Below are 16,694 nucleotides of genomic sequence, written 5' to 3' on the forward strand. Positions count from 1 at the left end.
GCAGTTGTTGGGGGACTGAGTCCGGGAGAAGGCCTTGCAGCGTGCTAAGGTATCCATGCTGCCTTAGCAAGGGTCTAGATCAAAAGGAGACAGTCCAGAGCCGGATGAGATGTGTGGGTTTCCTTCTCTCTAGTCTACACCTATTTCGGAGATGTCATTCTAGATGCTAATAGGGATTCTAAATATTCTTGTTTTGTTGATAGAGTAATATCCTGGCCGGAGGCAGTGGCTCACACCTGTAATCCCAGCACTTTGGGAGACTGAGGCAGGAGGATTTCTTGAGGCCAGGAATTTGAAACCAGCCTGGGCAACATAGCAAGACCCCATATCTACTTTAAAAATATTTTTTTTTGTCCGGGCGCGGTGGCTCAAGCCTGTAATCCCAGCACTTTGGGAGGCCGAGACGGGCGGATCACGAGGTCAGGAGATCAAGACCAGCCTGGCTAACACGGTGAAACCCCGTCTCTACCAAAAAAATACAAAAAACTAGCCAGGCGAGGTGGTGGGTGCCTGTAGTCCCAGCTACTCGGGAGGCTGAGGCAGGAGAATGGCGCAAAACCCGGGAGGCGGAGCTTGCAGTGAGCTGAGATCCGGCCACTGCACTCCAGCCTGGGCAACAGAGCAAGACTCCCTCTCAAAAAAAAAAAATATATATGTATTTTTAAAATAGGGTAATATCTTAACTTTAAGATAGGTGGGAAACTTCCTTTCTTCCTCCTCCCGTCCTGGCCCCCCCTGTTGCACATCCCTGGAGAGCCCACCAGTGCGGCCGGGATCCATTGCCGGGTACCCGTTTACCTGGACTTGTCTGGAAGAATGTGGCGAGTCCCACATATGCTGATTTCATAAATCTACCCCTTCCAAGCCAGGGCCTTTGGCCGTGACTGTTTAATAACATAGGAGGAGTTCTGGCTGACGTTAGGTGTCATGAGAGTTTGAGCTCTTATATCCTCGCTGAGAAAAGTGGGGACATTCAGACAGCACAGAGCAGACAGGCGGGTTCCCTCTCTGCCAGACGAGCCGCCCCCAGCCTGCGCTCTGTCTCGGGAGCAAACAGGCATGCACCCTTCTTTCCAGGACACTGGTTAAAATGCAGAGCCAAGGAACACTGCGGCTCTGAGCCCACCCTGCCAATGACAATATTTCCAAGTGGAAATTGGATACGTTTTCCAGAGCCAAATATAATATGTTCTTTCCTGGATATCACTTAACAAACCTCTGACATCCGAGTCGTGTGTGCACAACAATGAAAAAATACCTTTCAGTGGCTCCCAGCGGTGAGCTCCCTCCACCCTGGTGTCCCTGGTCCTGGAGTATCTTCAGGACCCCCACTCCCAGAAAGGTACAAACTCCCATTAGCCTCCCAAAGGAAGGGAACAGTCAGTATTACCTGGTTGAGCAAATATTTAACTTGTAGCGTATAAAGAAAGGTTGCCTACAAAAGAACAAGAGAGATGAATGTTAATGTTTCAGCCTTGCCACACAGCAGTGAGGGTCACACGGCAGGGAGCTGGGAGCCACAGCCAAGGCTTGGCTGCACGGAGCCACAGAGGCTGCCGTCTCAGGACAGGGCTGGGGCCAGGGGTTACGGCCCGGGGGCTTCTCACATCTCCTTTATGGGTGAATATGCCCCAAGCATATTCCCTCTGGCAAAAGGAGGTGCAGTTTCCCTGGGTGAATGGCCAGGACTCTTCTGGGGACACTGGCATGGAGAGGAGGCCCTGGGCACATTCCAGATGGGCACCTCCATATAGACTGGTCCTATGTGGTGGAATCATGAAAGATTGTTACATTTACAAGGTTTCAGGATAAATAAGTGAGCACACTGTCAATTCTGAGGGCAAATGGTGTCCCTAGATCCGTATATTGAAGCCCTAGTCCCCAGTGTGACTAACTGGAGGTCCTCAAAGGGAGATAAAATTAATATGAGGTCATTAGGGTGGGGCCCTAATCCAATAGGACTGGTGTCCTCATAAGAAGACAGGAGACACCAGGGTATGAATGCATAGGGGACAACCTGCAGAGGGTGGCCATCTGCAGGCCAAGGAGAGAGGCCGCAGAGGACACCAACCCTGCTACGCCTTGACCTTGGACTTCCAGCTTCCTGAACTGTAAGAAAATAAACTTCTGTTGTTTAGGCCCCCTAGTGTGTGGTATTATATTATGGTAGCCCCCGCAGACTAATTCAGCTACAGTCTCCAGCTAAATAACAAACACTTAGCTCTCAGGCCAGGCGTGGTGGCTCACACATGCAACCCAACACTGTGGGAGGCCAAGGCAGACGGATCGCTTGAACCCAGGAGTTCGAGACCAGCCTGGGAAACATGGTAAAATGCTGTCTCTACAAAAAAATATAAAAACTAGCTGGGCGTGGTGGTGTGCACCTGCAGTACCAGCTAATCGGGAGGCTGAGGTGGGAGGATCACTTGAGCCCGGGAGGCAGAGGTTGCAATGAGTGAAGATTGTGCCACTGCACTTCGGCCTGGGCAACAGAGTGACACCCTAGCTTAAAAAAAAAAAAAAAAAAAAAAGCAAGACCTTGTCTCTAGAAAAACTAAAAAATTAGCCAAGTGTGGTGACTTGTGCTTGTAGTTCCAGCTACTCAGGAGGCTGAGACAGGATGATGGCTTGAGCCCAGGAGGTCAAGGGTGCAGTGAGCTATGACAATGTCACAATGTCCCTGCACTTCAGCCTGGGTGACAGCAATGAGACCCTGTCTCCAAAACACCAAACAAACAAACAAAAAAACCACTTAGCTCTCATTGTTCATTGACCACACACTACTGTGTCAAACATTAACCCATGCTTACCGGTCCTGTGTGGTCAAACTCAGCAGACCAAAAAAAGTCTAAAGGTTCTAAGTGACACCCTCAGGGGTTCTCAGATCGGTGAGACTTTGCCCTTGTTTACAATGAAAGTTTGCACTCTTCTCTATGGATGATTCTGGAGGTCTCTCCAGCGCTACTCCAGACCTCCTGGAGCAGCCTCAATCTTGGTGTTCCTTGAGACAAACATCTGTTGTGTCCTTAACAGGCATAAATAAAAACAGGCTTCCTTGATGGGCACCAACAGCACAGATAAGAATCATCTAAGACTGAGCCAATGCACTGAGCTCACAGATATGGCGGCTACCTTTCACCCACGGACCCCAAGAAGGGAACCTCTTAGCCCTTAAGCACTTACAGGAAGAGCTGGAATGAAGATCGTGACATAGGTCTGGGTAAGCCTAAATAACGAAAAGAAAAACAACAACAAAAACTGTGATGGAGGCCTCTGTTTCCAGGGAAAGGTGGGCAGAAGAAAATAACTAAAACTGCCTTTTGCATCCTTGGCTCTTTCGAAATTAATAGGCTTAAGTTGCTGGAGCAGGCCGGGCGCGGTGGCTCACGCCTGTAATCCCAGCACTTTGGGAGGCCGAGGTAGGCAGATCATGAGGTCAGGAGTTCGAGACCACCTGGCTAACACAGTAAAACCCCGTCTCTACTGAAAATACAAAAAACAGCCGGGCGTGGTGGCGGCTGTCTGTAATCCCAGCTACTCGGGAGGCTGAGGCAGGAGAATCGTTTGAACCTGGGAGGAGGAGGTTGCAGTGAGCTGAGATCACGCCATTGCACTCCAGCCTGGATGACAGGGCGAGACTCCATCTCAAAAAAAAAAAAAAAAAAAAAGAAAGAAAGAAAAAATTGCTAGAGCAAATGTGAAAATTTACATATAGAGCTTGTCATCTTATAACCCAGATAACCTTTCTTGGTTATTTGATGTCTTTATGTCTAGGACAGGGTTTTTCAACCTCAGCACTATGGCCAGGTAATTCTCCGCCTGTTGTGGGGTGCTGTCCCGAGCACTGCAGGATCTTTCACAGCCTCCTTGGCTTCTACCAGGAGCACCCACCTACTGCCAGCTGTGATAACCGGAAATGTCTTCAGACGTTGCCAAATGTCTCCTAGTTCAGAGCCGCTGGTCTAGATTAGAGTTGTAAAAGCTCTTACCCAATTAAATCACTGGTTCTCAAACTTGGCAGCACATTAGAATTACCTAGGGTGCTTTGAAAGATACCAATACCCAGGCCTCACCCCAGACTAATTAAAACAGAATCCTGGCCGGGCATGGTGGCTCATGCACTTTGAGAGGCCGAGGTGACAGATCCCACGAGGTCAGGAGTTTGAGGCCAGCCTCGCCAACATGATGAAACCCCGTCTCTACTAAAAGTTCAAAACTTAGCCAGGCGTGGTGGCGGATGCCTGTAATCCCAGCTACTCGGGGGCCTGAGGCAGGAGAATTGCTTGAACCCGGGAGGCAGAGGTTGCAGCGAGCCAAGATCGCACCACTGCACTCCAGCCTGGGGGACAGAGCGAGACTTGGTCTCAAAAAAAAAAAAAACAAAAAAAAAAAACCAGAATATTGAGTGGTAGGGAGCAGGGGCACAGGTGGATTTGAAAGCACCCAGGTGATTTTAATATCAACCAAGGTCAAGAATAACTAAGCTTTGAGCAAACGTCAGAAACTACCATCCCACATGCAGAGTGCTTGCAAATCTGTTTTCATTGAAAACTCTTAACCATGCAAGTCACCCAGGAGGGGAGGGGGAGTACATCTTAGGTGCCAGGTGAGGAAAGTATTAAGACCTAGGAGACGTCAGCCAAGGAGAGATTAGCACCACCTTGGTGTGCGGCCTTGTCCCTGGCCTTAGCTGCACCCAGACAGCATAATCTTTCTGTGGGACGGACACACAGTCCCACCGTGACAGGTTCCATCTTACCTGGACACTTCCGGGTCCTGCCTGAAGAGCAGCAGGATGTGCTGGGTGTTGAGAAATAGCGCCCAGCAGGGGAAGCAGCAGAGGAGCAGAATGAGCGTACTCCGCTGTAGGATCACGCCCACGTGCCTCAGGTTCTGGCTGCCGTACGTCTGGGGTGCACACAGCCAAAATGAACCCATTAGCACAGACCCAGCACCCCAGCTGTCCCCTAAAAGCCTTCAATTTTGCCTCATAAAGAAGCAGGTTGGCTGGTGAGGTGGCTGACGCCTGTAATCCCAGCTACTCAGGAGGCTGAGGCACGAGAATCGCTTGAACCCGGGAGGCAGAGGTTGCAGTGAGCTGAGATCACGCCACCACACTCCAGCCTGGGGGGCAGAGCAAGACTCCTCAAAAAAAAAAAAAAAAAAAAGAAGTCCATGGCCCTAGAGACTTTGCCCCAGTGTTTAGGTAGGATGAGGATGGTGTGAAGGATGCTTCTCAAACTCAGCTTCCATTAGCATCACCGGGGGATCACTTTCAAAACTCTGAGGCCAAGGTCTCACTAATGACATTCTGGACTTAATTCACCCAGGGCAGGATTCAGAGATCCATACCTTTTTAAAAAAAAAAATTCTAGGCCGGGCGCGGTGGCTCAAGCCTGTAATCCCAGCACTTTGGGAGGCCGAGGCGGGTGGATCACGAGGTCAGGAGATCGAGACCATCCTGGCTAACATGGTGAAACCCCGTCTCTACTAAAAATACAAAAAACTAGCCAGGCGTGGTGGCGGGCGCCTGTAGTCCCAGCTACTCAGGAGGCTGAGGCAGGAGAATGGCGTGAACCTGGGAGGCGGAGCTTGCAGTGAGCCGAGATCACGCCACTGCACTCCAGCCTGGGTGACACAGCGCGAGACTCCGTCTCAAAAAAAAAAAAAAAAAAAAAAATTCTATTTAAAACAATTTTTCTTTTTACAGAAGTAAACAATCTGAAATTCACACTTCATTTATTTTTAGAGACTGGAAAAAAATTTTTTTTAGGGAGGCAAAGGTTACAGGGAGCCGAGATCCCGCCACTGCCCTCCAAGCTGAGCAACAGAGCCAGAGTCCATCTCAAAAAAAAAAAAAAAAAAAAAAAAAAAACCAGGCTGGGCATTGTGGCTCATGCCTATAATCCCAACATGTTGGGAGGCTGAGGTAGGAGGATTGCTTGAGCCCAGGAGTTTGAGATCAGCCTGTGCAACATGGCAAAACCCCATCTCTACAAAAAATACAAAAAATTAGCTGGATGTAGTGGTGCATGCCTATAATACCAGGTACTTGAGAGGCTGAGGCAAGAGGATCGCTGGAGCTCAGGAGTTCGAGGCTGCAGTAAGCAATGGGTGTGCCACTGCAGCCTAGCCTGAGCGACAGAGCAAGCCCCTGTCTCAAAACAAAACAAGCCAAATTTTGCACATCTTTTCAAGTTGTGTGCATCTCCTCCAGCTCCAGGTTCAGTGACATCTCTGGTAGTCTGAAACTAACCAGAGGAACTACTTACACCCCTGGAATTGGCAAACACCACCAGTCATGTGTTTCCCTCCTTCCGCTTTCACCCTCCTTCCCCTTTCACCCAAGACCTGGTGAACATTTACCAGCCTGCCACTGGGTGGGGCCAGGCAAGCTGGGTTTTAACAAGCCCTCCAAGTTCAATGCACGCTCAATTTTGAGAGCCACAGAACTATAGCAAATTCGAACGTAGGGAGCAATAGAAGGGAATTTTACAAAATGTCCCCTATGTGATCAAAATATAGTGTAAGGCAGTTGTGCAGACAAAAAGTAGTTGACACAGCTGAAAGAAACCCAGTGACATTTCAAAGAAAGCAGGCCAGGAGAAGAGGAGCTGCTGGCCGATAGGCGCTGCAGGTGCTGGCTGCTGGGCTCTTCCTGCCAGTGGGGCTCTTCCTGCCACACTTGAGAAAAGATGTCTGAGGTCCCTGTGAGCGTGTGACCACTGCCATTTACCTGGGAGATGAGGGTGTCACAAGCAGAAGATAAACCGAATCCCACTGAGACACCAGTGACATTGATAACCTGCAAATAAACCCAAAGATAAGGCCCTGTAGAGTGAAAGGAGGAAAGGAAGACAAAATCCCTGTGTCTGTTGATGAGAACCTGCAAAGCTCCTCCTTCATCATTCACAAGTCAATTTTACCAACTTTGTTAGCTGCCTGGACCCCGCTCAGACCGAAGCCATTCTCACAGGTTTATCAAGAATTCTGGACAGAACTATTTTATATATATGTGTGTGTGTATGTGTGTATATACATATACTTTTTTTTTTTTTTTTGAGACAGAGTCTCACTCTGTCGCCCAGGCTGGAGCGCAGTGGCGCAATCTCGGCTCACTGCAACCTCCACCTCCCGGGTTCAAAGGATTCTCCTGCCTCAGCCTCCCGAGTAGCTGGCACTACAGGCACGTGCTACCACAACCGGCTAATTTTTGTATTTTTAGTAGTGACGGGGTTTCACCATGTTAGCCAGAATGGTCTCAATCTCTTTACCTCATGGTCTGCCCACCTTGGCCTCCCAAAGTGCTGGGATTACAGGCGTGAGCCACCCCGCCCGGCCCAGAACTACAGTATTAATCAGGCTGCACTTTGACCCACTTCCTTATAACTGAAAGTCATGTGGCACCAGACACTGACCATGTACATCCCCACTGTTCCTACCAGACACACTGGCCATGTGCATCCCCACTGTTCCTACCAGACACTGACCATGTACATCCCCACTGTTCCTACCAGACACACTGGCCAGGTGCATCCCCACTGTTCCTACCAGACACTGACCACGTACATCCCCACTGTTCCTACCAGACACTGGCCACGTGCATCCCCACTGTTCCTACCAGACACTGGCCACGTGCATCCCCACTGTACCTACCAGACACTGGCCACGTGCATCCCCACTGTACCTACCAGACACTGGCCACGTGCATCCCCACTGTTCCTACCAGACACTGGCCACGTGCATCCCCACTGTTCCTACAGATGGGATTTCTGGTGTTACAATCATAAGGCTATTGTTTAAGAATTGTTGGCCAGGTTTAAGAATTGTTGGTTTATGCCTGTAATCCCAGCACTTTGGGAGGCCAAGGTGGGAGGACCGCTTGAGCCCAGGAGTTTGAGACCAGCCTAGGCAGCATGATGAAACGTCATCTCTACAAAAGTACAAAAACTAGCAGGCATGGTGGCACACTCCTGCAGTCCCAGCTATTTCTGGAGGCTGAGGTGAAAGGATCACTTGAGCCCAAGAAGCAGAGATTACAGTGAGCTTCTAGAGTGCAGTAGACAGCACCACTGCACTCTAGCCTGGGTAATGGAGACCCTGACTCAAAAAAGAAAAAAAAAAATCTGGCTGGGTGTGGTGGCTCATGCCTGTAATCCCAGCACTTTGGGAGGCCTAGGTGGGCAGATCATGAGGTCAGGAGTTTGGGACCAGCCTGACCAATACAGTGAAACCCCATCTCTACTAAAAATACAAAAATTAGCCGGGCATGGTGGCAGGCACCTGTATTCCCAGCTACTCAGGAGGCTGAGCCAAGAGAATCACTTGAACCCGGGAGGCAGAAGTGGCAGTGAGCTGAGATCGTGCCACTGCTCTCCAGCCTGGGCGACAGAGCGAGACTCTGTCTCAAAAAAAAAAAAAAAAAAATTATTAAGCAGAGCCTAAATTCCAGTGAAACATCTGACACCAACCAGTTTGAAGACCCACATAGAGGAACTGAATCAGCACGAGAACACAGTTTCTTCATCTCCCTGTCCCATGACTTCACGCTGCACTCTTCAACCAAACAACAATCACACTGCAGCCCATTCGAAAACCCTTAAAAACTCTAGCCCCAAACTCCTTGGAGAGACTGATTTGAGGTTTCCTCATTCAGTGGCCTTACAATTAAACCTCTTTCACTGTTGCAACCTGGCGACTTGGATTATTGACTTGCCATGAGCAAGTCGACGAACCTATTATGGTTACAAGATCTTGGCTGGGTTAAGGACACGTACAAGTTTAGAAGCGGAAAAGTCTAGGCTAGAGGCGATTACCCAGCCTTTCTCTTTTAAAAAGTCACTTTGCGCCAGGCGCGGTGGCTCACGCCTGTAATCCCAGCACTTTGGGAGGCCGAGGCAGGCGGATCACGAGGTCAGGAGATGGAGACCATCCTGGCTAACACGGTGAAACCCCATCTATACTAAAAAATACAAAAAATTAGACGGGCATGGTGGCAGGCGCCTGTATTCCCACCTACTCGGGAGGCTGAGGCACGAGAATGGCGTGAACCCGGGAGGCGGAGCTTGCAGTCAGCCAAGATCGTGCCACTGCACTCCAACCTGGGTGACAGAGCAAGACTCTGTCTCAAAAAAAAAAAAGTCACTTTGCTCTCCAATTTCAGCAATCAGGGACACTTCTTCTGGGAATGCAATGGCACAGTAGCACAGAAAAGTCCACCTGCTGGAGACCTAGCATGGCCTGCGTCCGTACCTTGGGGGGCACTGGGAGTGCAGAGGCAGTCTGAAGTCCAGGCTAGTGCCAGAGGCTTTCCAGGTATGCTCACCTTCACCAGGGTTAGCAGCAACCCCTGAAGCTTTGGGGAACCCAGGGCAGTGCCCCCCAAACCAGGAGTGGTATCGCAGGATGTCTGATGCACTCCCTATCTGGAATCTGGTACCTCCACTTGATTCTACAGCAGGGAACCTGTGGACAACAGCCCAAACTGCACCTGGCCTGGAAGCACTGACTTTGATAAGTCCTTGGCCACATCCTGCAATTCCTTGGCCAAAGAGAATCTGCTGAGTCTTGCTAAGTGCATTTCTGTCTTCTCCTCTATTGCAAATATACAATACTTAAAAACAAAATGGATAATTAAGCCTGGGATTTGTCCATGTTGCCCACTATAGCCAAAATAAAATAAGTCATGCTGGGGCAGTGGCTCACGCCTGTAATCCCAGCACTTTGGGAGGTTGAGGAGGGCGGATCACAAAATCAGGAGTTCAAGACCCACCTGACCAACATGGTGAAACCCCATCTCTCCTAAAAATACAAAAAATTAGCTGGGTGTAGTGGCGCATGCCTGTAATCCCAGACTGAGGCAGGAGAATCGTTTGAACCCCGGAGGTGGCGGCTGCAGTGAGCCAAGATCGCACCACTGCACTCCAGATTGGGCGACAAAGCGAGACTCCATTTATAAATAAATAAATAAATAAGCCATATGTACTCATAGCTAGTTCCACATATACTTGGTGACTAGTTCCCAGGCATCTTGCATAGTTCATGGGTAGCAAACTCAAATGCCTGGTGAGACCAGGCAGATCAAGTGAAACTGTGTCTCCGTCAGGGCAGGAGGAAAGGAAAGGGGAACATACACCTGCCCGAGAGCCACTGAATCCACTTTTCTAGAAATACCCTAACTAGACAAACCAAACCCTTTGGTCTTGCGTGCCCAGTTGACAATTCCTGGCTGAGACTGATGACATGTCTCTGGTTTGGGGGAGTTCACATCTACTATACGGAGAGGATTTGCAGATCTTTCCAATTTTAAATTTGGACACAAAGATCTAGACTGTCACCTTCCAGACTCCTTTCTAGATTAGGACTCTCAGTAAGACAGACAACGGAGGGGTGGGCATGGGGGGAGTCAGTTCCATTGAGGAAGTCAGACTTCAGCGCCCCTTTTACTGTTCCCCTCCCCAAGCTGTGGGACCAAGAGTGGGAACGAGTTCCATGGATTAGAAATAAGATGATGTAGGCCGGGTGCTGTGGCTCATGCCTGTAATCCCAGCACTTTGGGAGGCCGAGGCGGGTGGATCACCTGAGGTCAGGAGTTCAAGACCAGCCTGAGCAACAAGGTGAAACCCCGTCTCTACTAAAAATACAAAAATTAGCCACCACTACAGGTGGTGGCAGGCACCTGTAGTACCAGCTACTCAGGAGGCTGAAACGGGAGAATTGCTTGAACCCAGGAGGCAGAGGTTGCAGTAAGCCGAGACTACACCACTGCACTCCAGCCTGGGTTGGAGGGAGACTCCGTCTGAAAAAAAAAAAAAAGAAAGAAATAAGATGATGTGAGGCTGGGCGCAGTGGCTCACGCCTGTAATCTCAGCACTTTCGGAGGCCAAGGCAGGTGGATTGCTTGAACTCAGGAGTTGAAGACCAGCCTGGGCAACATGGTGAAACCCCATCTCTACTAAAAATACAAAAATTAACCAAGTGTGGTGGCGCCTGCCTGTAACCCCAGCTACTCAGGAGGCTGAGACAGGAGAATCGCTTGAACCCGGGAGGCGGAGGTTGCAGTGAGCCGAGATTGCACCATTGCACTCCAGCCTGGGTGACAGAGTAAGACTTCGTCTCAAAACAAAAAAACAAAATAAAATAAAATAAATAGAAATGAGAAGATGTGGTAGACAGGATAATGCCCCCCAAGATGTCCCCATCCCAATCCCCAGAACCTAGGAATCTGCAAGGTACACGGCATAGGGGAATTAAAGTTGCAGCACCTCGATTTTAGGCCATGAAACCCACTTCAGACTTCTGCACTCCAGCACTGTAAGAGAATAAGTCTGTGCAGGTTTCGACCACTACATTTTGGTGATTTGTTATAGTAGCAGCAGGAGACAAACACAGACAGTGTTGGTAGACCTGCCGGAAAGCCCATACGTACCGCGATCGCCAGCGTGACTGCGTCCAGCTCCAGCTTGCCCAGGTGGCCACAGAACACGGAGCTTATGAAGCTGATCAGGAACACCATCAGCTGAACCAAGAACTGGGAAGAGAGGGGAACGGGAAGGGAGGTGAGTGCCCACCATCGCAGGGAAGCCTGGGGCCCCAAGGATGACCCCGACCCAACAAGTCCAGTCAGAAATAAAGAAATCCGACTTCAGTGAGCCTCTGCCACCTTTCACAGGCAAATGTACAATTTCTGGGGCTGGGGATGGGAGGCTTTTTGAAATATTAAAACATTTATTTGCAACCACTGGGTCAGAATCACTTTTTTTGAGAACTTCCCAGCCTTTTCAGTTTTTCTTTTTCTTTTTTTTTTTTTTTTTGAGACGGAGTCTCGCTCTGTCGCCCAAGCTGGAGTGCAGTGGCCGGATCTCAGCTCACTGCAAGCTCCGCCTCCCGGGTTTACACCATTCTCCTGCCTCAGCCTCCCGAGTAGCTGAGACTACAGGCGCCCGCCACCTCGCCCGGCTAGTTTTTTTGTATTTTTTAGTAGAGACGGGGTTTCACCAAGTTAGCCAGGATGGTCTCCATCTCCTGACCTCGTGATCCACCCATCTCGGCCTCCCAAAGTGCTGGGATTACAGGCTTGAGCCACCGTGCCCAGCCTCTTTTTTTTTTTTTTTTTTTTTGAGACAGAGTCTCACACTGTCACCCAGAGTGGAGTGCAGTGGCACAATCTCGGCTCACTGCAACCTCTGCCTCCCGGGTTCAAGTGATTCTCCTGCCTCAGCCTCCTGAGCAGCTGGGATTATAGGCGGGCGCCACCACGCCTGCCTAATTTTTGGATTTCTAGTAGAGACGGGGTTTCACCATGTTAGTCAGGCTGGTCTCAAACCACTGACCTCATGATCCGCCCGCCTCGGCCTCCCAAAGTGCTGGGATTACAGGCATGAGCCACCACGCCCAACCTGCCTTTTTGGTTTTTCGCTTCAGTTTCTCAAGCCATACATCACATTAAATTTCCTCTGAAATCTGCAGAGGCGGCCTTCTGGGATAACCCCCTTGTTATCCAAGATTCCTAGTGCAGACTGGAGGGAATGCGGCCTTCAACAACAAGAACTCATTCCAGCAAGGAAGTCCGTAGACCAGAGGAGCCGGAGGTAGCGATGAGATCATCCATTTGGAGTCCCAGTGGGATCTGGACTCTCAGGGTGAAACATTACGGGCCTGCTGAACACCTTGCAATCTAGGAAGCCTCAGATGTGAGGGTAAATTCTGGAATATTGAACCATTCTTCCTCGAAATTCCAGGCGGCAATTCTATGAATTGCTCCACAGTGCTTTCACTACAGGAATGGATAATGCGCTTATTTCTGGAGGTTAACTTAAAATCACCTCCTGCCCCCCACCCACTAGACCCAGGCCGTCCAGTATCTTTCTTGAGGAAGCCCCTCTCCCCTGGCAGGCTACATGGCCCAAAATGGGGGGTTCGCCTGATCCCTGCTCCCTAGGAGAGAATGGGTGCCTAAGGATTTGCTGCTGCCGCCGCTGCCTGCATCTGCCCCATGGGGCCCTCACTGAAGCTGGTACCCCAGAGTTGGTGATGCTGCTGCTGGTCCAGCCGCAAGGCTGCCTCTCGCCGCCCTCAAGAAGAACAGAATCCTCTGTGCTGAGCCCATAGAAAGGCCCCTCTTTTAGGGCTCCAATGACTTAGCTTCATTGGACCTCCACCAGGCTCACACACAGCCCATCTGCCAGCTCTGCAGCCAACCCAAAATGGCTACATCAGGACCTCACCAGGCCCCCGAGCCATGATGGTTCCGATGATCTCCCTCTTTTCTTCCCTAGAATCCACATCTGGGGAGAGACCATTTTCAACTCTTGTGATGGGCCCAGAACTTCAGAGCATGCAAAGCCTGTTCCTAACCCTAGGGTTGTGTGTGTCTCTCTCTGTGTGTGTGTGTGTGTGGTAGGAGAATTATCTTTCTTGTATCAACTTCTACATGATCCAGGCACCTCTCTCACTACCACAGAAGCCTAATGTGAATTTAATCGCCAACAGTCCCCCACTACTGAACGTGAGGAGCACTTTTGCAATGTTCTGCGTGAGTAAGCCAAAATGAGACAGAAGATGGGAATAAAAAGGGGGCGGCGTGGAGGTGTCCATAAAAAAGGCTGGGATGAAGAACCAGATGCTGTAGAATCTAAACCTAGAGCCAATGGACGCCCCGTAGGCCTGTACTGGGAACGGTGCCACACGATTTAGGCGCTGTCACCACCCTTACAGATGTCCCCATTAGGTGGAGCTTGGTGTCTCTTTAAATTGTGAATTAATGTACTTTTTTTTTTTTTTTTTTTTTTTTGAGACGGAGTCTTGCTCTGTCACCCAGGCTGGAGTGCAGTGGCCGGATCTCAGCTCACTGTAAGCTCCGCCTCCCGAGTTCACGCCATTCTCCTGCCTCAGCCTCCCGAGTAGCTGGGACTACAGGCGCCCGCTACCTCGCTCAGCTAGTTTTTTTGTATTTTTTAGTAGAGACGGGGTTTCACCATGTTAGCCAGGATGGTCTCAATCTCGTGACCTCATGATCCGCCCGCCTTGGCCTCCCAAAGTGCTGGGATTACAGGCTTGAGCCACCGCGCCCGGCCTCATGTATTTTTAAAATTGGTACTTTTAAAGGCCACAGGGTCCTTTTTGTTTGTAAACTCGGCATCACTTCCAAATCTTTTCAGCTCACTGTGCTTTAAGCTTTTGCATATCATCTGTCACAAGCGGTTGTGTTCACAGAATCTGTCTTCTTTCCCACGGAACATCGCGTTTCCACTCCACGGTTCCCTGCCTCCCTGCGGGCCACCTGTGAGCTGATTTCCATGGCTTCGTGTGGAAACGTGCTCGGTCTCCCCTACTACCCGATCTTTGGAGTGCCACCAAGATTTTATCATCACAAATTGCACCGCCCTTGGCCGGGCGCGGTGGCTCAAGCCTGTAATCCCAGCACTTTGGGAGGCCGAGACGGGCGGATCACGAGGTCGGGAGATCGAGACCATCCTGGCTAACACGGTGAAACCCCGTCTCTACTAAAAAAATACAAAAAAAAACTAGCCGGGCGAGGTGGCGGGCGCCTGTAGTCCCAGCTACTTGGGAGGCTGAGGCAGGAGAATGGCGTGAACCCGGGAGGCGGAGCTTGCAGTGAGCTGAGATCCGGCCACTGCACTCCAGCCTGGGCGACAGAGCGAGACTCTGTCTCAACAAAAAAAAAAAAAAAAAAAAAAAAAAAAAAAAAAAAAAAAAAAAAAATTGCACCGCCCTGAACATCTTTCTCACTTGGGTGGAGGCCCGTCCAAGGGTGGGAATCATTAGATGTCTTGGATACAAAAGTCCAGGAAGTTGAACTGAGTTAGACTAATCCATGTGAGATGCACCTTCAATGTCAATGCCAGCAAAAATAGTTTTCTGAGAGCCGCTGTGGCTCTGCCGGGGTTACAGCAACAGCCCTGAGTCGGGCAGCCTCATGCAGCCGGCCCATCCTGAAAGTCCGTGCCAGGGATCTTGGCTTCAGTCCAGATTTACTAACCTCTTCTCAGATCTTGGTTTCAAGCCCTTTGGGTGAACACTTGGCCACAGACTGTGGATCATGTACATAAGGGTCACCTGGGAGGCTTTGCCCTGGCCCATGGCAAGCCCCAGGAAGTTAGGCTGGGCTCAGTGGCTCACACCTGTAATCTCAACACTTTGGGAGGCCGAGGCGGGTGGATCACCTGAGGTCAGAAGTTCGAGACCAACATGGTGAAGCCCCATCTCTACTAAAAATATAAAAAATTAGCTGGGCGCAGTGGTGCACACCTATAATCCCAGCTACTAGGGAGGCTGAGGCAGGAGAATTGTTTGAACCCAGGAGGCAGAGGTTGCAGTGAGTGGAGATTGAACCGCTACACTCCAGCCTGGGCGACAGAGACTCCATCTCAAAAAAAAAAAAAAAAAAAAGAAAGAAAAGGCCCAGGAGGTCCGTGGGGCTGAGGAATCTTCATTTCAGTATATCCCCACGCTCCCTCATACACACCCAGGCAAGATGCGTGTGGTCCAGGGTCACACTTTGAGTGCTCCAGACCCTCTGGGACTGTGCTATCACAGAGCGTATTTCTGTGCCCAGGGAATGAACCAATTCTGGACAAAGGCCTGTTCCGCTAGATGTCTCAGCAGCTGCTGTCTGAAGAACAGCCTGAACTGGCAGTGGCTTGGACAGAGCTGAATGGATGACAGAAATTGCCAGACTGGGCCGGGCACGGTGGCTCATGCCTGCAATCGCAGCACTTGGGGAGGCTGAGGCGGGAGGACTGCTTGAGCGCAGGAGTTCAAGACCAGCCCAGGCAACATTTTGTAGAGACCACATCTCTACAAAAAAATACCAAAAATAGCATGCATGGTGGCACGCACCTGTGATCCCAGCCACTCAGGAGCCTGAGGCATGAAGGATCACTTGAGCTCAGGAGTTTGAGGCTGCAGTGAGTCACCCACACCACTGCATTCCAGCCTGGATGACAGAGCAAGACCCTGTCTCAAACAAAGAAACTTCCAGACTGACCGTTGCGCCGTCCCTTCTTGTCACAGCGACCCTGCTCAGATTTTGGCTGGACAACAATAAGCAAACTTGGCAGCCAGATAAAGACTTTCAATGCCTGGTGGCTTTAGAAGTTGCTCTCCAGGGAGAGCACCTGTCAGGCACCTCCAGACAGCCTCTCCTACCCCCTCCCATGACTGCTGAAAGTTCACTCACTGGAAAGAAGCTAAGAGGTCACCTGGGACAGCCCCCCTTCCTTTACATGCGAGGACACACAGCCCAGGAGGTTTCGCAATCAGCCCAGCCACCTGACTCTCAACTCAGATGGTTACATACAGCCACTGTCTTTGGAGCACGACGTACATCCAAGCACTGGGGGAACAGGTGTGAGTTAGACACCGTTACTCCATTTCTGCCCCGTGGGACCCACAGTACAGATGGTTCTGACTTCCAATTTTTCAACTTTGCAGTGGTGCGAAAGCAACGGACATTCAGTAGAAACTCTACTTGGAATTTGGGATATTGATCTTTTCCCAGGCTAGTAATGTGTAGTCTCAGACTTGCAGTGCCTGTCAGGGCAGTGGGCCACAGCTGCCCATCAGCCCTGCCATCACAAGTGCAGGCAACTGACACTCTACAGTAGACTGTGTTGCCAGCATTTTTTGGGTATTGTTTTGTGTTTTCGCATCCCATCATGAGTACAAAACGG

General features: G+C 50.3%; 1 protein-coding gene across 5 annotated transcripts in view; it reads right to left on the minus strand.

Annotated features, from left to right (window-relative positions):
* The window catches only part of SLC47A1 (solute carrier family 47 member 1), a 48,041-nt gene that overhangs the window by 27,009 nt on the left and 4,338 nt on the right, over window positions 1–16,694 (minus strand). For 3 of the 5 annotated variants that reach the window (XM_025361914.1, XM_025361911.1, XM_025361910.1), the window contains exons 2-6: window positions 11,429–11,530; window positions 6,737–6,805; window positions 4,760–4,908; window positions 3,184–3,226; window positions 1,391–1,435 (exon numbers count right to left, since the gene is read on the minus strand). In XM_025361914.1, the coding sequence (XP_025217699.1) occupies window positions 1,391–1,435; window positions 3,184–3,226; window positions 4,760–4,908; window positions 6,737–6,805; window positions 11,429–11,530 (408 nt within the window). The remainder of the gene's footprint in view (window positions 1–1,390; window positions 1,436–3,183; window positions 3,227–4,759; window positions 4,909–6,736; window positions 6,806–11,428; window positions 11,531–16,694) is intronic. The other 2 variants (XM_025361913.1, XM_025361912.1) reach the window with 1 other exon arrangement.

The sequence above is a fragment of the Theropithecus gelada genome, chromosome 16 (assembly GCF_003255815.1).
Source record: "Theropithecus gelada isolate Dixy chromosome 16, Tgel_1.0, whole genome shotgun sequence".
NCBI classification, from domain to species: domain Eukaryota; kingdom Metazoa; phylum Chordata; class Mammalia; order Primates; family Cercopithecidae; genus Theropithecus; species Theropithecus gelada.